The 20,766-nt window shown below is 48.8% G+C and overlaps 1 protein-coding gene across 1 annotated transcript in view; it reads left to right on the top strand.

Annotated features, from left to right (window-relative positions):
* The first annotated feature begins 243 nt into the window (after positions 1 to 243).
* The window catches only part of LOC122392195 (inactive rhomboid protein 1-like), a 29,446-nt gene continuing 8,923 nt past the window's right edge, over positions 244 to 20,766 (top strand). Inside the window, exons 1-12 of the mRNA XM_043386797.1 lie at positions 244 to 406; positions 7,155 to 7,271; positions 7,587 to 7,795; positions 8,092 to 8,223; positions 8,507 to 8,642; positions 9,147 to 9,299; positions 9,681 to 9,854; positions 16,824 to 16,900; positions 17,660 to 17,812; positions 18,233 to 18,419; positions 18,709 to 18,783; positions 19,158 to 19,319. Of these exons, the coding sequence (XP_043242732.1) occupies positions 7,170 to 7,271; positions 7,587 to 7,795; positions 8,092 to 8,223; positions 8,507 to 8,642; positions 9,147 to 9,299; positions 9,681 to 9,854; positions 16,824 to 16,900; positions 17,660 to 17,812; positions 18,233 to 18,419; positions 18,709 to 18,783; positions 19,158 to 19,319 (1,560 nt within the window). The 5' untranslated portion in view covers positions 244 to 406; positions 7,155 to 7,169. The remainder of the gene's footprint in view (positions 407 to 7,154; positions 7,272 to 7,586; positions 7,796 to 8,091; positions 8,224 to 8,506; positions 8,643 to 9,146; positions 9,300 to 9,680; positions 9,855 to 16,823; positions 16,901 to 17,659; positions 17,813 to 18,232; positions 18,420 to 18,708; positions 18,784 to 19,157; positions 19,320 to 20,766) is intronic.

Below are 20,766 nucleotides of genomic sequence, written 5' to 3'. Positions count from 1 at the left end.
ATGTCACTCCAATCCTTGCTACAAAAACAATTAACGAATAAAATCACCCACCTCCTAGCAGACAGCTGGCCAAACATTCTTCCTCTAATACCTGTTGCCATGACTTTGAGCCGACACTAGCCCAAACCGAAGCCACACACCGCGCCATCTCGCCGCACGGAAGCAGAATGCCCCGAGGCGCCTGGAACTGTCATGGCGGCCGCGTAGGATCGATCGTCGCTGGCGTCGGCTGGACGGCGAGGCGACTCGTCGGGGTGTGGTGAGCGGACTGTGAGAGATACGGGTGCTGCCAACAGCTCACCGTGTTATTGTGAGGAGGAGTGAGGAGTGAGAAGTGGTGAGCTCACCGACCGGTGCGTGAGCTGGTGAGAGGGAGCTCACCGGCTGCCAACACGGATAAGCCAAGGTGAGTAGGCACTAGGCAGGTGTTTTTAGGCTTCAATAGTGCATGTTAGCTATACCCGACATGGTATGATAAATTGTGTACGTGAATGTTGATATATCGGTCACAAAAATAACAACATACAAGTAGTTGTAATAAAAACAATGTTTAGGTAGCGGACCGCGTTTCAAGCTTTCGCGAGTCGCACATTCTAAAAACACTGTGTTGACGAGGGGAAAGGTTTTACGGCAAAGCCATTACAAGACAGTTAGGCCAACATGGCTTTGCTTTACTAGTTAGCTTGATATCTGGATTCATCAGGTGTCAATGGGAGAGCTGAAGGTGTTAACTGCGGAGTCAGACGCCACTCGTATGCATTTCGAGCGTGTCGTCAGTGACCTGTTATATAAGAGCTTCCGGAAAGCTCGTTTGACACGAAACTGAATTAGACTCGTCGGCATTCTCAAAGAAAAAAAAACGGTTCGCTAGTTTCAGTAATAAGTTTCGAGAAATAGTATCCTCTGATGGCTATACGAGCTGCGGACGGGGTGGGACGGGTGGCGACGTTGTCGAGGTCAGGGTCACATCACTTGCACGCCGATCAATAACCGGTGACGCAACAGCCTTTGTTTACGTCCTGCAATAAAACGGTCAGCGGTCCTTCCGTCTGTGTCGTGATATATAATGGGGGCTGTTAAATGTGTCGGAACGAGATTCTACACCGTTATCTTTATCCCATTTGCAGTGTTCCTACTACAAGATGTTCGCTTTAGATCAGCTGTAGTTTAACGCGTGCATGTGCTCGCAATTCGTAAACACCAAGGCTGATAGAAACTTTTAAATAAAACTTTTCGAGCTCTGGCTCGTTTTTTACATTTTCCCAAGGTAAACAGGATAACCGAAATTTCGTTGACACATCTTTATTCAAATATTGATTTAAATAATAAATTTGTTACGTCAATAACGTGAGGCATTTGTAGCGAAAGGAAATAAACATTAAACGGTAACATTATATTTGTCTCGAATGATATTATATCTACTCACTTGTCATACACGGTTGAGCCCTTGAACACATAACTCCCCCATATTGGTTGCCCTGAGCTCCTTCCCCACCGCTTCTTTATTCACACCCCCTAGTTTGTTTCCCTGAGGCCGCCTCTCCTTACCTTATTCCCTCCCTACTTTATCACCCTGAGACCGCCCCTGCGCGTTGCCATCGATCGCCCGCGGCCTCGTCCCGCGGATGACCTTGAACTGCGTGCCTCTGCTGAACGCACGCGCTCGGCGGCACCACCTCAGCTGCGGAGACCCGGACCGCGCCTAGCAACAGGGGACGGGCATAGCGGAGACCCAGGGTCGAGCAGCCGAGTCGATAGGGCTGCACAGCTCAGCATGGCCATGGGGTGGGGTAGTACCCCGTGGTTTTATGTTCTGACCTAAAGGAAATGTAACGTGGCAGCATTAGCCTGATATTAGAGCACAATAGTTAAGGTCAGGTGATCAATGATCAAGATCATTTATCATAAACTTGTGGATGCTATTAACTATTTTGGGTAACCTGAATAGGGGAAGTTGGGGGAACGCCGAAGACTTTTTTTCTGACGCCCGTAGCACGCAAGGTAGACAACATAAGCTATTCTTGTTGGCGTCATTCGAGAGGCCAGTCTTTTGCCTTTCAAACATACCAGGCGCATTTGATGAATTCGCATACCGTTAAGCGCACAAACTAAAAATATCAAAGAAGTGACTTTTTCGGCGTTGCCCCGGACTGCGGGGAAAGCCGAAAATGGGAGAAATTATCTACGGGGAATGCCGACATTGATGTTTTGCCATTTTATCTCAAACTTTATCCAGAATTCATCAAAGCTGACACGCGTTTTAAGAGCTTGAGGACGCGGTGCACACTGGAAGTTATAATTGTGTGATATAATAAGAACATGCCAGGTAAATCATTCCTTATAGGTAACAGGCCGTTGTGTCGGTTGAAAGTGTAATCTATACTACTATTTGAACAGGATCCATCTGTCTGTCTGTTTGTCCGCCACGCCGTGTAGTGGGTTCAATTTAGCCGGCCTACAGGGCAGACGGTATATCGTAGGGGGTTGAAATTTGCACACCTTATAGGTGACAGAGCGGGTCAGCGCCTTTTCTAGGTTTCCACTCGCTGGGGTGCACGGTTCGCGCGTGGGGCGCGCTGGAAGAACGCCAATGAAATTTTGATCGGTTCGTATATCTTCATTGAGAGCCGGGGTCGACAAACTTTGTGAGCTAAATGCATGCCGATCGGTGGCGGGTGCCTCGCATTGGCGGATGGGCAAGTTTTTAATTTGAATAAAAAGTGGCGAGAGAATGTGTTGATTTTCATTCAATGAGAATAATTTATGATACAAGTTTAAAGTGCACCGCTTTGCCGCAATGCGTCACATTGGTCACAGGGCGTCATTTTTGCCACAAATCGCACAACTTTGTAAAATATGGTCCGATACGGGTACAATTTGGTGCCAGGATGCATGCTCAATCGCCGGGTGAAAATGCGCCGCGTTTGTCGCAATGCGCCACATATGCCACAAAGCGCCATTTCCGACAAATACGATTAAGCGTAATGGAATGGGACGAATAGGGGCAGGGTTGGGGAACACTTTAAATCTGATATTTTAGTACTGATTGGATCCAATTATTATGTGACCTGACATGACCTAGCGGTATTGGTAGGGGTAGAGGCATGGGTAGTGGTAGTGGTAGGAGGTAGGGGTAGGGGTAGTGGTAGGGGTAGTGGTAGGGGTAGTGGTAGGGGTAGTAGTAGGGGTAGGGGTAGTGGTAGGGGTAGGGGTAGTGGTAGGAGTAGTAGCAGGGGTAGGGGTAGGGGTAGTGGTAGGGGTAGAAGTAGGGGTAGTGGTAGGGGTTAGGGTAGGGGTAGGGGAGTAGTATGGGTAGTAGTAGTGGTAGGGGTAGGGGTAGATGTGTGGTAGGTGTAGGGGTAGGGGTAGGGGTAGTGGTAGGGGTAGGGGTAGGGGTAGTGGTAGGGGTAGGGGTAGTGGTAGGGGTAGTGGTAGGGGTAGTGGTAGTGGTAGGGGTAGGGGTAGGGGTAGGGGTAGGGGTAGTGGTAGGGGTAGGGGTAGTGGTGGAGGCAAAAGCAGAACAGTGGCCCGGGCTGATCCCAGCGAACGAGAGGTGACCTATGTGACCTGGCCTGACCCAAAGTGACCGGGGCTGACCCCTTTGACCCGTCTTGACCCCGTATCACCCAAATTTCATCCAACAACGCCCTCAGAACAGTTCTTTTTTAAATTCTCTTCACATTTCCGTCCATATCTATGCTTCTAGACGACACATCGACATGAATCAAACACCATTCGAAAGCAAATTGGCTGGTGCCGCATTTTTTCCTACCACGCAGCAAAGCAAGTGGCGCAGCCGCTTGTCTATATTACTATTTGAGGAGGGTGCGTCTGTCCGTTACCGAGGTCCCGACTTGGTGCTGCTTTGCGTGGACTACAGGCCAGACCGTTGCACCTAGCCCGGTGAAATTTGCACAACTTATAGATCAAGGATGCGCGACGTGCCTTTGAGGGGTCTGGGCTCGATCGGGTCGATAGGGAGCGCGTGGCGCGTGCACAAAAAGTGCAAATTTGCGTCATAGACTTTACATGTATAAATCGGCGTGCGAAATCGGGCGAAAACGGCTAATTTTGACCGACACGGGTCCAGTTCCTGTGCAATATCTTGGTGACCAGGGGTCCGACCGGCACGGGGAAAACAGCATCGTGTACAGAATTGAACGGGCTATTGAATGGTGTGCAATGCAGAGGATAGCACGCGCCACGTGCACCGGAGAGGGCACTTTTATTTGAAAAATTGCGTTTTTTGAGGGATTTTGGAATTAATTTTATTTTTAGGTGAACATTAAATGGAGCGAGTTGAATCAACGCCTATTTGCAAGAGAAAGGTACGGCCTCTCATATAAAAATTGTGAAAAGCTGATTGATCCAAATCAAGGTGGTGCAAATCACAGGAGAAAATGGTGTTTGTCAATTTTGTGCCACTTTATTAATCACACGGGGTTTGCTGCATAACCTGATACCTTTGGCAATTGAATATGGTACCATTGGATAGAGCATTCAATTCTGTCCAATATTCACTCTTCATTTTTGCATGATTAGCAACAGTATCCTTAAAAATGTAAATGTTCCAAACCATTACATTGTCATTTTTAGCGAAATTCATCGATGGCCCTCAAAAGACTTCACGCCAGTTTTCGAATCATTCTAAAGTAGAACGCATGATAATACGACACGGGCACCTCGATGCGATGTATCTTTTTTGTTTCACTACAAAATGTTTTGCCGTCAAAAAGCAATCGAACGAAATGGATACCAACCAAATCGACACAGACCAACCCAATACCCACGGGTCACAAATAACCCTTCTTCGCGTTGCGGAGCACGCGGGTAACCCTAGTCTATATTACTATTTGAGGAGGGTGCGTCTGTCCGTTACCGAGGTCCCGACTTGGTGCTGCTTTGCGTGGACTACAGGCCAGACCGTTGCACCTAGCCCGATGAAATTTGCACAACTCATAGATCAAGGATGCGCGACGTGCCTTTGAGGGGTCTCAGCTCGATCGGATTGATAGGGAGCGCGTGGCGCGTGCTCAAAAAGTGCAAATTCGCGTCATAGACTTTACATGTATAAATCGGCGTGCGAAATCGGGCGAAAATGGCTAATTTTGGCCGACACGGGTCCAGTTCCCGTGCAATATCTTGGTGACCAGGGGTCCGACCGGCACGGGGAAAACAGCATCGTGTACAGAATGGAACGGGCTATTGAATGGTGTGCAATGCAGAGGATAGCACGCGCCACGTGCACCGGAGAGGGCACTTTTATTTGAAAAATTGCGGTTTTTGAGGGATTTTGGAATTAATTTTATTTTTAGATGACCGTTAAATGGAGCGAGTTGAATCAACGCCTATTTGCAAGAGAAAGGTACCGCCTCTCATATAAAAATTGTGAAAAGCTGATTGATCCAAATCAAGGTGGTGCAAATCACAGGAGAAAATAGTGTTTGTCAATTTTGTGCCACTTTATTAATCACACGGGGTTTGCTGCATAACCTGATACCTTTGGCAATTGAATATGGTACCATTGGATAGAGCATTCAATTCTGTCCAATATTCACCCTTCATTTTTGCATGATTAGCAACAGTATCCTTAAAAATGTAAATGTTCCAAATCATCACATCGTCATTTTTAGCGAAATTCATCGATGGCCCTCAAAAGGCTTCACGCCAGTTTTCGAATCATTCTAAAGTAGAACGCATGATAATACGACACGGGCACCTCGATGCGATGCATCTTTTTTATTACAAAATGCTTGGCCGTCAAAAAGCAATCGAACGAAATGGATATCTACCAACTAAATCGACACAGACCAACCCAATACCCACGGGTCAAAAAATCCCCCCTTCGCGTTGCGGAGCACGCGGGTAACCCTAGTTTGTGTGACTAAAAATACGCGTTGCTATTCTACAGCAGTAAAGTCCACGTAGCGTGCTTTTAACACGTGCGTAATCGCACGTTTTCGGCATTACCCCAGCCTGCCATACTTTCATTTGCAGGCCCATAACTTTTCAACGTGCTGTATAAATTTCAAATAGGCAGCACACTTATGCAAAGACATGCTAAAGATTACTTGACCGAATTGGCCAGACAAACGGTAGCATAATGAGTAAGAAATGCAGCTTCAAAGGCGCATGTAGTACAAGGGAAACGTACCTTGAAAACGCTCTTGGCGCCCTCACAGTCGAAGTATTCCGAATGACGACTCGTAACAAACATGCGATAATTGTAGTCACTTAAGCTTCAGAGCATCACTGACAGGTGGCATCCATGTCTTACGGTTTTCGAAATATCTCGAATTTCGGCTTTGCCCCAACTCCGGCATTGCCCCAACTTCCCCTACAGCCGATGGCTGATCTTAGGTGACGGTGTGCTTTCGTGAATTTGGAAAATTATGGTAAGGGCAACAGAAGTAGGCGTCCTCAACATAAAGGAGGTTGCCTACTTGAAAAAGAAAGTAATTTCAAGGAATCAACCGGTTGTTATTTTACCTCGTCTGTGACTGAGTTCATTGCTCACTGGGTTAACTGTATGGAATGCAGGCAGTGATGTGGCAATATAATTTGAGCTATCAACATCTCTTTGCATGGTCTGAATCCATTCATAGGTATGTTGTGAATGTGCTAGATACGCGCTAGCAAGATCTCGGGCCATATTATTTTAAAGGGACACTCCCACCTTAACATTAGTTTTGAGTTGAGATAGCCAAATTGGTGGCCATGGCCTGCAAATACCGGTTTGGGCACTCACAACATCGACAAATGCTTTAATTCGGAGATATGGAATTTCAAACTTGCAGTTTCCGGATTCTAAGGGCTAGTGCATTGGTATGCCCCCTTAGAATTTGTGACGTCAGCGGAGATATAACGATTTTTAAATCTTTTACTAAAACGTTTGGTAGCACGCGGTGGTATATGCTGCCTTGCGCGCAACAAATGCCGCACTTTCAAATAAAGTCGCTAGGAACAGCGGAGATCCCAAAAAGTAAACAAAAGTAAAAGTCTAATATCTTGAAAACCGGTGAATATTTTTCGATGAAATTTGGTAGATATTCGTTTTCGCTCTTTCTGAACCGAGCGACATCACTTTCGTGCCAATTCATCAACTTTTTTGAAGGTGGGAGGGTCCCTTTAAACCTATTTTTTGTTTGCCTCAGGCGTGCGATGGCGCGATGAGCCGGTTAGCCGGCGCCCCCGGCGTCACCGGACACGTGACTTGTGACGTCACGGAGGAGAGGGCAGCTGACGCAGACGGCTACCGGCGCGCATTCAGGGTGGGTACTGGGTGCCGACATAGACACGATATAGAGAGGCTGCTGCTGTAACGCCGCGGTGTCTTTGAGCAGTTCACTTTATGTTGCAACACTTTATTTAATTTCGGCCTTTTCAACTCTCAGAAATAGCCATGGATTTAAATTTGCGCACAACCGGCTTTGAGTGTAGTTAATCACCCTCAAAGACAGACGAGATAGTGCACATCGCTAAAGTTGATAGAGCTACCTCAAGGGGCGAGTTATCTTTGATCTTCCTCATATGTGATCGCTCCACCCTGACCCACCAGTGACCTGTGACCGTGACCTGACCCCCAGGAGAGCCGCGGCAGCGCGTTCAACCGCTCTATCATCGAGAACCCACTGTTTGCCATGCTGGGAGGAGAGAACCGTGACCCTCTGAGGTCGGACGCTGACCTTTGGCCGGTCAAACGGCCGCTGGGGGAGGACGAGCCGCCGTGTCCTACCAAACTGAGCCTGGGAGGAGGGGAGCAGTGCTCCGTGAGGGTCACTTCCAGGGAGGACAGGTGAGGAATGACAGGGTGAAAGGGCTGGGTGTTCCAGGTGACGGGCCAGGGTCAGGTCATGCGACAGTTGAATGTAATTGTAAAAAGCAGTGTTTTGTTTCAGTAAGTTGAATAGGGACGGATTGACGAGGCCAGAGCCAGAGCTTATCATAAACTAAACCTGAGAGGAATATGTATGTCAGTCAAAAGCTTATGTATTTGTTATCTGAATGCTGAATTCAATGTTAGTAGAGACGTCAAATTCTCTGCTGATCGCCGGACACTGGCCTATGATGACCTCTCTGACCCCTCACCAGGTTTATACCGTACGAGGGCCGCCCTATGAAGCGGTGTCACTCGGCCCCCGGGGGTCACGTCAACCTGAGAGACTCTGCGGGTCGGCGACCTCGGCTGCTGCACCAGCCCAGCCGGGTCGACATGGTCAAAAGGTCAGACTGGCAGGGCATATAATTATATATGGAGAGAGAATAGGCGGATATGTATGGTTACAACGGATTTGCTGCACACTGATGAGATTTGTTTGAAAGATTTGTATAAATATTTCTGTGATAAGAGAGGTTATAAAAATTTATTCTACTGATATGTTTTGTTTCTTCGCATTTGTGCTTACATTAGTGTATCTAATTTAGTATTTTCTTTAGCTGTACCGTCTAACGCAAAAGTAAGCACACTCCGTTCCTGTCTTCCTCACTGCTCTTTCTTCGTTTTCAGTTACATGCGTCAGGCGGCGAAGCACTATTTCGGTCTGGACGAGTCGGACGATGACCGGAACCGGGCGCGCTGGAGGGAGCGTCGTCGCCGACTGGCCTGCCGCGCCTATGGCCGGCTCAAACCCGAGTGCTGCCAGGTCAGACAGCGGGGGTGTCGGGTCAAAGTGGAGGATGTCAGGTCAGGGAGGGGTGCTGCCAGGTCAGAGAGTGGGGCGGTCAGGTCAGATAGCGGGGGTGCCAGGTCAAAGAGGGGTGCAAAGCGGTCATGGGTGCTATCAGGGAGGATTTTGGGATGAAGGGTCAGATAGAGGCGGGTTGATGACAAAAAAGGTGGAAAACCGTCTAACCCGCCGCACATGCACTGTCGTGTTCTGTGCTTGGTTCTTCCTTACCCATTTAGCTGAATGTTCTCTATTGGGCTGTTTACCCGTTTCCTTTAACAATTTTATGTGATAGGCATTGTTGACTGTAGACTTGTAGAGCTATATGCAGGTCCTGGCAGGCCATGGACGTAAGGACCTTGAATTTTCCGAATCCCCCTCTAACCCCGTGTGCCGCCCCCTCAGGAGTCGGTGTACGAGCCGCCGTCGTACCGGCGCCGCTCCCTGTCTAACCCTGCGTGCCCCCCCCCCCCCCCCCAGGAGTCGGTGTACGAGCCGCCGTCGTACCGGCGCCGCTCGTTGTCCGACCTGGTGGACATGGTGGACGGCCCGGAGCCCGCGACGCCCGCCCCCTGCCGCAGGAAGGAGCACGTGGCGCAACTCACATGGAGGGGGCTCGGATACCTGTCACAGGTGCGTCACACAACGGGCAACGGGGGTCACGACTGTCACGACTCACGAGTCGGTCACCAATTGGTCATCAGAGTCACCAATCGGTCAGATATAGAGCATTTATTGCTCACTGCGACTGTGGTGGCACTGAGTAGTGGTTCTATACCAAATACGAGCACCTGCTTCAGCATCAGAGGCTTCTTACCCATATCAGTTCTTGGTATTCATTTCGAATAACTCAAAAAATATCTCAAAGTTTAGAAATATCTTGTGGGATGTTTTCTAACGTCTTGCTGATACTGTAAACGTTTGATGCCACTTGCTCTTGACTTAACTTCCCGAAGCAGTTGGGTATCACTTTACTAAACCCTCTCTCACCCGTTTGCCCCCTCTGTTCGGCAGTGGGTGGCGCACGGCCGGCTGGGCGGCTCGTCCCAGAGGACCCGCTCCCGCAGTTTCCCCCGGCCCTCTGCCCGGCCGCGCTCCCCGCCTCTCTACTCTGCCGAGGAGGGCGCTCTGCCCCTGGAGAGACGCACCGACCCTCTGACAGACCCGGCGCCGCCCGTGGCGGATGAGGTGGGTAGCGGTCACCTGGTGACAGTCTGTCAACGCTGTTACTGCTCTACGGCGGACTGCTGAATGCTAAAATGTAGTGGACGGATATAAGTGTGTGTGGGGGGGGGGGGGGATGGGACTGACAGTGACCTCTGGGTAAGGGTTTGGGTGGAGGTAGTTCGTCGTTACAAAAAAAAATATATCGGCGTTAAAAAGTGGCAACCCAAGTAGAGCTGAAGTTTAATTCTGCTCATCAGATTGTCCTCATTATTTCCTTTCTTGTCTAGTGTTTTCAGCTCTCGGGTTCTTCAAAACTTCAGTGCGCTTTGTTCGATATCTTGACCATTTAACACTCCAACATTGGCACTCGCAAATCAAGCACGAGCTCATTAGTACGACTTGTTTTTTCGTTGCAAATAACTATTTAACATTAGTTTGTGCAAACAAAATCGGAACAACAAATGACAGCTGACTACAGAGAAAACAATACCTTCAACTCTAGACTGCTACTTGTGTCTGACAAAGTCTGAACGACAAAAGCTCAACACTGAATCCATATGACCGCTGCCAATCGGCAGATAACGAAATAAACCTGTCACACTTCGTCAAACAGTGTCAACCTACACAGCCCCGTGTACCTACAAGATCTCGACCTGCGATCCCGTCTTTGTTCGTCCTATGGCCAAATTTGCTCGGAGACGTGTTTTAGTGCGTTCCACAAAGCCCCGGAGCGGGAGGCCTGGCGTTATAGCGCCATTTAGAGCCGGGACGCGTGTGGTGCCGGCCGTCAGAGCACAAAGGCGGCGGCGGCGGCGGCGGCGCGGCGGCGGCGGTGGTGGCGCACGCGCTCCTTTGTCGTCGTCGGTAGCGGGCTGTGTCTGACGGGAGACCCGACGGCCCGACGGTGGAGTCGTTGGTGGGCACGTGCCCCGGGGCCAAACAGCGCCGAGAGACGGCGGTGGGTAACTCCCCGGGGCGACGGGAGGCGGAGACAGCGGTGGCTGAGACTGGCGGGAGACGGCGTCCGTTCCGGACATTCGGGGTTTTTGATTGACGAGCTGAAAACTTTGCCATCTTAAGTCAACGAGGTGTCCAAAATAATGGGATTCATGAGGTAGAAAGTGTGGTTTTCTATTGCGCTAGATGATTGTTATTTGTTAAATATGGCTAATAAGCCGATGGGACTTTCTAAGTGGCCAGTAACCAACGTTTTGTGTACTGAATGTTTTTAACAATTATAAATTTTCATCCGCCGAACCGCAACAATAGGAACCCAAATTTATAGTGTCAAATTTACATCACTTTTTCAATGTTCCATCGATCTGTATCTGCTAGATACCAGAAGAAATAAGGACTGATTGTTACAGCAGTAATGCAGAACACATTTTGCACATTTTTGGCAGGCTGTAATGTATTCCTTTGTGTGTTCAAGCAATAAATACCTGCAAGATTATTTTTGTGCTTGCCCATTGCCCAAGTTCGACGCTCTTCGGTCACAATAATGTGATATTGCCTTGGAAAACGTGAACATATTCTTTGTCCAACAATGGCAATGATTGCGTTTGGGCTCAACGGGGTGGCGAGCACTATGTTTTGTGATTTCCTCGCTTTCGTCTTTCACGGGTCTTTTGTTCCATAAATATCGGACAGAAAGGAAACTTGCTGGCTTCTTTTACCTGTTGGAAACTATCTGAGGATGAAATAAGTGGTCAATACGGCACGTTTTGTCGCTAACAAGGCTACAACGTCACTGCTTTGTTTTGGACGGAGGAAATAGTGTGACCTGAAACAGAAGCGTTGGTAGCTGTGTTTTCGTCCTTCCCTTTTGTAATGATGTCATTTTTAAAACTTAATTCAATGTATGTACTGCTTTTGCAATATTCAATTTGCTTAATTGAAGAAGCAGAAATCCTCTAGCCTTTGGCGAATCGACGCTGAGCTTCCCTCGGCGGCCCACACTGGGCCGGGGGCCCGGAAAAGTGCTAGAAATTATCTGTGATTGAGTTGTTGATCTCAGTGACAAGCAAACATGCTAAAAACGACGTGGGGCTGCTTAACCCTCGCCGGACCTATTGTCGGACCCCCCCCCCCCCCCCTCGGCCAGCCGAGGGGGAGGATTGGTACGACCCCTTTTCGCCGTTTCGCCCCTAATGGAGCTAGAGCCTCGCGGAAAAAACAAGCGTGTGCGCCGTTTCAAGACGAAACGATTGATACCCGATTTTAAGGTCCCAGGTCAACCGGTAGCCTCTGAGGTGAAGTCAAAAAGCCCAAGGTAGGGTTTAGTTTTTGGTAAATAATTTCGCAAAAAATGGCCGCAGAGCAGCGATTTTGGCACCATCGTGTTCGCCTGGCTCAGGCGCGTCGAATGGTATACTTTTTGTCCGGGTGAGGTCAACTTAAGGTGTTGACCTCGAGTCAAGGTCAGTTCAGAGCCCATCAGGCCACGAACTTAATCGAAGGAAGTCGTATTGCATATCATTCGATTCGGGAGGTCTTCCCGAGTCCATTGGTGGCTTTCCCGAGTCGCTGGCTCAATTTGATCATGAGTTATTGACGAAAAACTCCTATGACCGTAATGACGTCATAAATGACGTCACGGAAGGTCAAAAATGCAAAAGTAAAGCATCGGATCTTGCAAGGAGTGCATGAAATCACGATTCCGAGTGCTTGAGATAGTTTGAGGTCATTTCTTGCGCAAAAACAGCAGTTTCCTTATTTCCCCATTGACTTTTATTGGTGAGGTCACGTGACCTCGAAGAGTAGCAGGCATTAGCAAAAATTGCGAGTAGGGCATGACAGAAAGATGGTTAGTGGTTTGTATGGCATGGTCATTTTTAGCGGCTCGAAATAACATTTCTCAAAAAGTCTGACTAAAGAGCAAGTTGTTGTTGATTATCACTGACTTGTGTTTGGGGGTTAATAACGACTGAATTTTTTAGTTTGGGCCAAAATTTTTAACAGCATTGTGTGCGTTGATCAATTCTGAGCTCAGGGACATATATTCTATTCTGATTATACGCGTTTGTTTTTCAAAACTTCCAGCGCTTTAAAGAGCGCCGGGCCTTCAGTAGAGCGGCGAGGTGACAATTGCCCCTACATCATGTGGTTTACTTGCGCATATCTCGAAAAGTAGCAGGGAAAAGCAGCAAAGCACCTATATGGAACGAAAGATGAGTAATCAGAGGCTAGTATAAAATGTTCATTTTTAGCTGCTCGAAATCACATTTTTATAAAAGTCTAATTAAAAAATTAGAAATGATTTTTAATTACGTCTTGCAGCTGCTTGCAAAAAGCTAGCTTATCTTGCAGAAAAGCGATGCAATATGTAAGAATGATGTTGGCACAGTGAACAACAGTGCCCTAAACTAGTCTGTGAGGAAATTTCGTTCAAAACGACGATTGGTCAGCTAATAAATTACCACTGAAGATCATCATGAAAATCGGTAAATGTGGTGGCCACTAGAGAGTCTAAATTGTCTTGTGTTTGGTGACAACTGACGACCTCAATTTTGACCTTAGGGAAAAACTGGCATCGGAATCGTATTCTTCGATCAATTTGGGATTAAATGATACCTATTTTGTTCATATTGCGGAGAGTCAGTTTGGGGGAATTTCTAGCGCTTTTTCGGGCTGCCGGCCTACAGTGCGGCCGCCGCAGTCCGCCGCACTGTGAGGTAGACTGTGCCGCAGTGCTCTGGAGTCGGCGGCACAGCATACCTACCGTCCTACCGTTCGCTGGCATCAGCCGTCGCACCCCGCGGCGACGGCAGTGGGGGGGGGGGGGGCGATCTTCTGGATACAGGACAAAACATTGAGCAGATTACAGTGCTGTACTGACGCTGAATTTCATATCAACTGTCGGTGATCAAAATTGCATTTTATCAGTGGCTATTGCATTTCTCGGGACGTTGAAAACGCAGCTACAAAACATGGATTGTTTCGCCAATCCTAGCCGAAGCAGATATACGGGTAAAGCCTTAGACTGGATTCAGCCCTCGCTAAAGGGAAAGTGACCGAGCCCCAGTGGCCTGCCCTGACAGCTATGGAGTCGGATGTTATGCCAATAACATAGCCGGTAACGTCGTCATTAAAGCCCATTCCTCGAAAGCCTGTTGGTGGCTGGACAGTTTACCTCTACAATCACTGTGACCCTGCAGTCCCCGAGCCCGTTCCCGAGCAGGTGTCACTGTATTGACGTTATACACGGTACGAGTCAACAGCACGGTCCGGCGACAAAATCACTTCTGGGAAACTGAGCGCTGGCAGTGTTTGTAAAAGTGAGTCAGGTGTTCAAGAAAACTGCATTCAAACGGTGCTTTCGAGTGAGTGAGGTGAGGTCACATGTGATGTAATTCTGAGAAATAAATGTTTCAACAATAATCCCGTAAATTATGACCAACGTATTGGAGCTGGGTGGCCTGCGAAAACATTGAGAAGCATCTCTCTGATGGTGTTGCAAGCCCTGCTGAAGATCATATTCCCCGTCTCTGCGTTGCAGCTACCATAATAAGGCCCGTTGCCACTGCAGTGCCACTCTGTATGCCAATTAGGCGTTCCTGGGATATTAAATAACTCCAGCGGTGTTCCCAGGGGTCGCAGTGTCGGTTCGGCGATCCTGTTGCTGCGTTATTTAATTACGGAGCATGTAACAGTGACGCAATGTCGGACATTGTTACAGCATTTGTAACACTGACGTAAGATAAGGAGTATTGCACCACAAAGAAAACACCGCCGTGCTGCTAAGGGAGGAAATCTCTTGTTAGTGAAGTGCTGCACATTACACGTAAGTTGCCGACGCGCCAGGTAGTGTAGTGTCTAATCTTTTTGACGATATAAGGGGTATAAGAAGGTGCCACATGTAGCATATATTGCAGATTGTACTTGTAGTGCTCCAATTCCTCAGCGAACTTACCTAGGTATAGCGTCTGTTTTCATCACATCATCATTATCCGTGTAAGACTGGCTAGTTCTTCCGGAGACAAACAGCCCTGTGCCTTTGTTTCAGAACTCAAGGTCGATTATCGGTGTCCATATTCGAGGTCGAGGTCATGGAGACCATTATAGTTCCCGGTCTTTGTGGTAGCTCTGAGAACGCTACAGAATGGCCCTGCAGGATGGAAATTGATGATAAATACGAGGACAATCATTGGGCGTCATTTACCTTGCAAATGTGTGGCAGCAGAGACAAATACAATAAAACTAAAGATGTCTAGGAGAGATATTTGGTTGTCGAATATTGATGCACACATGCGGTGACATCCGACGGCAATCCGATTTTTCTGACTCATTTCTCCCGTTCAGCTGTGAGTCAATATCCGTTAACTCTCTCGGTCGGCGTTTCGGCTGATTTATTTGATTTGACCAGCAGCGGCCCTGTTTATTAGTCCACCGATGTCCTGTCCTCTGACTCACTAAGTGGTTCCCGGTACTCAGTAGTCCACACAGTCGGTTCCTGGAACTCGCCCTGACGCCGTCCGGACACGCAATGCCGGCGGTAATCAGCGGTGTTCGATCTCTGAGGCCCGGGCGTTTCCCTGGGAGGTCGGGTCGGGGCGGAGTGTCCCCTCAGGGCCGGGCGCCCCCCCCCCCAGCGCCCGGTCGTCTCAGGGGGGGGGTCTCGGTCAGCTGAGCGCTTGGTCGACTGCCCGCGGCTCTAACCGGCCCGCGTGCCGGCCACCGGTCGATGGTGGCACAACAAAGACTGCCGTGGGGAGGCACGTGCTTCTATGGGGAGAGCCGGCGGCCGGCGGAGCAGCGCGTCACTTCGTGCTGGGAGACGGAGACGGGAGGACGGGAGGACGGTCTGAGGAGTGTGTGTTAGAGAGGACTGTGATTGATGGACTGTGAGAGGGACTGTGAGAGCTGTGAGCCACAGCGTGCTGCTTAGAATATCGGAGCGGTGTGGACTTCGAAACTATCCTCGAAACCGTTTGAAGTCCGACTCAAAGAAGACTACTTAGAAGACTCTCAGAAGAACAGTGTACTGTTCAAAGGACTCTGAAAGGTAGAAGATAAATGTGTCCGCACAGGACGCATCGACGAGTGCTTTGGGAGATGTTGAGGATCAGTGGCTCGAGTTGACGACTGCTTCTGCAGTGAAGAAACCGGTCTCTGCACGGTGACGGGTAATCTGGACTACGAGCTCTTTTTCACGGTGCCTTTTTGAATACCATTAATCGCACAAACTTTTGTACAAGGATCCCTTTTTGTACCGACTGTGATCTTTTCTAAGGACTTTTGTATCTTTCCCTGGTGCTTCCTCGTTGTGCGTCGTCGGCCAATTTTCTGCGATGACTTGTCTCAGTCCCTCGACGTCGGCAGTCCTGCTGAAGCAGAAGGTGTTGGCTCGACTGAGCGGTCCCACAGTGAGACACAGTGTGGCCGGCGGGACCGCCAGTCCAGCATCGCGGCCCAGCTGTGTGGTGCAGGTCAGTGCGGTCGACTGTTGCAGGTCACAAACGTACACCACATGTGGTGAAGCGGTGGAACAGGTCAGTGTGGTCGACTGGTGCCGGTCACAAACGTTCACCACATGTGGTGTATCTGTCGTGCAGGTCAGTGTGCTCGACTGGTGTCGGTCACAAACGTACACCACATGTGGTGTAGGCATCTGTGGTTCAGGTCAGTGTGGTCCACTGGTGCCGGTCACAAACGTACACCACATGTGGTGTAAGTATCTGTGGTGCAGGTCAGTGAGGTCGACTGGTGCCGGTCACACACTTACACCACATGGTGTCGACTATCAAGTTTAGGCTCTATTGTGTGCTTACAATGAACCACAGGCGAAAGACGAACGATTTTTATCCCTTCCGCTGTTGACATCGATACCAATGCAAGCTGCTCAAGGCAAAAAAAGACGGAATCATGTGGATGAGAGGAGTTCATAGACACAAGGTAGGCGTTACCGACGGGGACGATCCCTCGCCGTATACCCCGGTATGTGATCTTCATAGAGATGTTAAATAACAATTGGCTGTTCTTGTGTTGCAGGTGTTTTTCGACAAGGTTCCTCCCAACCCCGGCTTACCGGACGACATCCGGGACCCACTCAGGGAGAAGGCTTTCGGGTTAGTAAAACGGAAAAGGTGGAGGTCGTAAAGATTTCCAAGACAGTTTAGTTTACACAAGTGAGCATGAACAAAATTTACATAGCTCGAAAAGATGAAAGCAACTCAGTCGATAGAGTAACAGTCTTCCATTTCATATGTAACGCTTCTTGTAATGTCGTGCATTTGGTGGACTTACGCCATTGGAGCAGTACCTCAGCAGTCAGCACTGTTCACGTCATCGGTCTGGCTCGTATCGATTACAGTCCACCGAACTCCAGCTACACAGTTCCTTATATCGGCCGCCTTTACAGCAGCCTCACAAGTCCTGCTGTGTCAACGCATTGACCCGGACAAAAGCTACTTCCTATGACATTGCGTTGCTTCTGTTATACTGTCCTGTTACACACACGATGTTTTCCCAATGACCCAACGGCTCCTCACACCGTCCTCTGGCTACGTAACTATCTGGTCTAAAACGCCAACTTGAACTACCACATTTAGATGGCTCTTAGACCCTGACACGTTTTTCCTTTGTCGAATCAACATATCTGCCCTCCCCATAGTTGTTATTCATATACCCCGTGTCTCCCCTCCTCCCATCCTCCCGCAGAAACCGGTTCCTACGGCCGGCCTCTGAGGGAGATACAGTGGACGCCGGACCCTGACAGTGTATCTCTCCCCTCCCCTCCCCCCGCAGTAACCAGTTCCTGCGGCCGGCCTCTGAGGGAGATACAGTGGACCCTGGTCCCTGACAGTGTATCTCTCCCCTCCCCCCAGTAACCGGTTCCTGCGGACGGCCTCTGAGGGAGATACAGTGGACGCCGGGCCCTCGGTGGGCCACCGCCGCATCTGGGCGAGGCTGCTGGACCGACTGTTCGACAACAGCAACCGGCGGCAGTACGGCCGGGGGGTCGCAGCCAAACTGTTCGGGTAGGTTTCAATGGCGGCAACTCTCAGCAGTCCCTAGTGGCTGCCTTCCCAGCTCCCATTACATCGTTAGTCAGTAGGCATTAATAATTAGGACGTCATAACAAATAAGGTGTGCTGTGTGGCCCATTTGAATTGCTTCTCTTTCATTGTCAAATGTTTCATGAACCAAACGAGCCAACGGTTCACATGTAGCGAATGGGAGCTGGGAGTTGCTCAACGGTCTTAAGTCGGCCATGCGTTTCAGTATGACATTGTCCCGTGTGCCCCCACCTCAAATAAGTCCACCCATCCCCCCCCCTCAGCGGCCGCAAGTGGCGGCGTTCTGTAACCAGCCGGGCGGACGTGGCCTCCCGGCTGGACAACCTCTGATCTCTGACCTCTGACCTCTGACCTCTGACCTCTGACCTCTGCCCCCCTCAGGGGCCGAAAGTGGCGGCGCTCTGTAGCCAGCCGGGCGGACGTGGCCTCTCAGCTGGACGACCTGGAGGACCACCGACCCTACTTCACCTACTGGGTGACCACGGTGCAGGTGCTCATCATGGTCATATCGCTCGGCTGCTACGGCTTCGGACCGTTCGGCTTCGAGCTGCAGCAGATCAGTGGGAAGGTACGGAATGGAGTTGAGGGAATGGGAGTGAAAGAAGGGAAATGGTAATGTAAACTGCTTGTGATTTTAGCGTGTTGATGATGCAACTATTGACAGCGTCCCAAAACTTTGAATAAAAGAAAGTGTCGAATAGCTTTGATGTTCAGTAGCGTTTTTAATTATGTCAATAATTGCCACAATAATTGCAACTTATTTAATGTGCTTTGAAGCTTACCTTCGAGCAAGATCGCTTCATAAACCGCTTTCGAATAAAGACGATAGCAAATAACGCGTCTCTTTTGCGTTGTAGGTTATGGACACAAGTCTTTCATTGCAACAAGTTGACTATTGGGAACCGGCTAACCTATGGTTCGGACCGCGAGCGGTAAGTAAAAAAGGATTACGGTTTTTAGTAACGAAATCGCACAAATGGATTGGTTACTCCTTTGTGTTATGTGAGCTTCCATTTCCAACGCTCAAGGACAACAATCGAGGGATCTTGTGTGGCTAACTGTCATTTAGCAAAAGTGGGTCGAACTGATAACCCAATGCTTTGTTTGACAAATATGCGACAAGAAACCAGAAAAAAGCCTTTCACAACAGTGCTTGGTGCTCGTATAGCTCAGTCGCGAATGCTTGTTTTTCATGCTGTCTAGAACATTGAAAGCAGCCCGTTCCCACCCTCTTGATCTGACCTGGTTCCTGGAAATCCCGATGAGGCACACTTCTGACACCGCTCGTCCCTGGCTGTCCCCTCAGGCGGACCTGATCCACCTGGGCGCCAAGTTCGCGCCCTGTATGCGCCGGGACGCGCGGCTGGACAGGGAGATTCGAGCTGAGCGCAGTCGAGAGCGGCACACTGCCTGCTGTATCCGTAACGACCGCAGCGGCTGCGTGCAGGCCCCTCGGACCGGCTGCAGCGTGAGTGGACCGGGGGACCGGGGACCAGAGTCGGCCAGTGCACCGCACCCAGAGAGATTTGACGGTGGAATGAACCTCTTCATGTGTTCGGTCTTATTCGGTTGAACGAAAAATGTTTGAATCTGAGCAAAATAAAAAGTTCGACTATCTTGATTATTTGCTCGGCAATTCAATGTTATTTGAATCAATAAAATTGTATTCCTCATCATTGAATGCATATAATCAAGAACTGATGTTGCTAGAGGCATATAGGAAAGCTCTCCAGTGTTTTTCTTGGAAAGTGCTTGCTTTTCTTTCTTATTGTCAATTATTCGTCGAGAAGAAGTTTTTGCCCCCCAAAATTAGTGTTGTCAGTCTTTGAGAACCTGTTGCATATTCACTTAATGTCGAATGTCGTGCCAATAATATTTTTTTTCTAATATCACGGCCATGCCTATTTTACTTCAATAACCTATCAGTTATTTACAACGTTCATAGTTACAACTATTTTCTCGCACAGCCTTGGTAGAAATTGCACCGGCTGATCGTACGAATGCTTCTAATTTGCTGGCTTTTGTTATACATTTTATTTGACTGATCAGTGTTAATTTCTGCGTATATTTGTTTTTGATATTCATTTCTATGCGAAATGTTACGGAGCATGTTTTGCGACATTGTATCTGATTTAGTGTTAACCCGCGCCCTGCTGGGGGGGGTGTTTGAACACCCCCCCCCCCTGTGGTTTTTCGCGAATATCTCAAAAACGGCGGCGCCGAGCGCCGCCGTTTTTGGTACACCTTATCATACATCAATTCTACACATGTTGTGAAACTTTCAGACCAAGGTCATTCAAGGTCAGGTCACCAGGTCACTCGAAGTGACCTCACCTCATAAAAAGTTTCAATGTCTGTCATAGCTACACCGAGTGACCGATCGCTTTGAAACTTTCAGCGATTGCTAAGAGCATTAGCATGTACAAAATGTATATCTAAGAATTTTGATATCGATGACCTAAGGTCAGGTCAATTTTGCGACCTCACCATTATAAGTCAATGGGAGAAAATTGAAATGCGCCTGTTTTGAACGAAAGACATTATAAACACTCCCAAACACTGAATTACAAGTGGTTTAGACACACTGAACATGAAAATGGTGTCTGCGACCCCTGTTTATGCCCTGAGGTCATCTTAGGTCACGAATGGTATCTAACAGTTTTTCGCAAATAACTTTTGATAGAGGCATGCTAGAGCGATGAAAACGCCTTAGATGTGTTCAGCTCGACGATACGGATCGACTGATATGCAACATGACCCTTTCCGGTCAGGTCATGACCTTGACCTGAGGTCAAATTTTCAAGTTGACCTTTCAAGGTCAAATTATAGTTCGTTCGATGCGTCTTGACGAGAGGAACACGATGCCGGTAAAAGTAAGCTCGTACAATGCTTGGGTCAAAAGTTATTGCAGAAAA

The sequence above is a fragment of the Amphibalanus amphitrite genome, unplaced genomic scaffold (assembly GCF_019059575.1).
Source record: "Amphibalanus amphitrite isolate SeventyFive unplaced genomic scaffold, NRLGWU_Aamphi_draft 000474F_arrow, whole genome shotgun sequence".
Taxonomy (NCBI): domain Eukaryota; kingdom Metazoa; phylum Arthropoda; class Thecostraca; order Balanomorpha; family Balanidae; genus Amphibalanus; species Amphibalanus amphitrite.
Note: the sequence above shows the minus strand (reverse complement) of the source record. Positions and strands in the feature narration are given on the sequence as shown.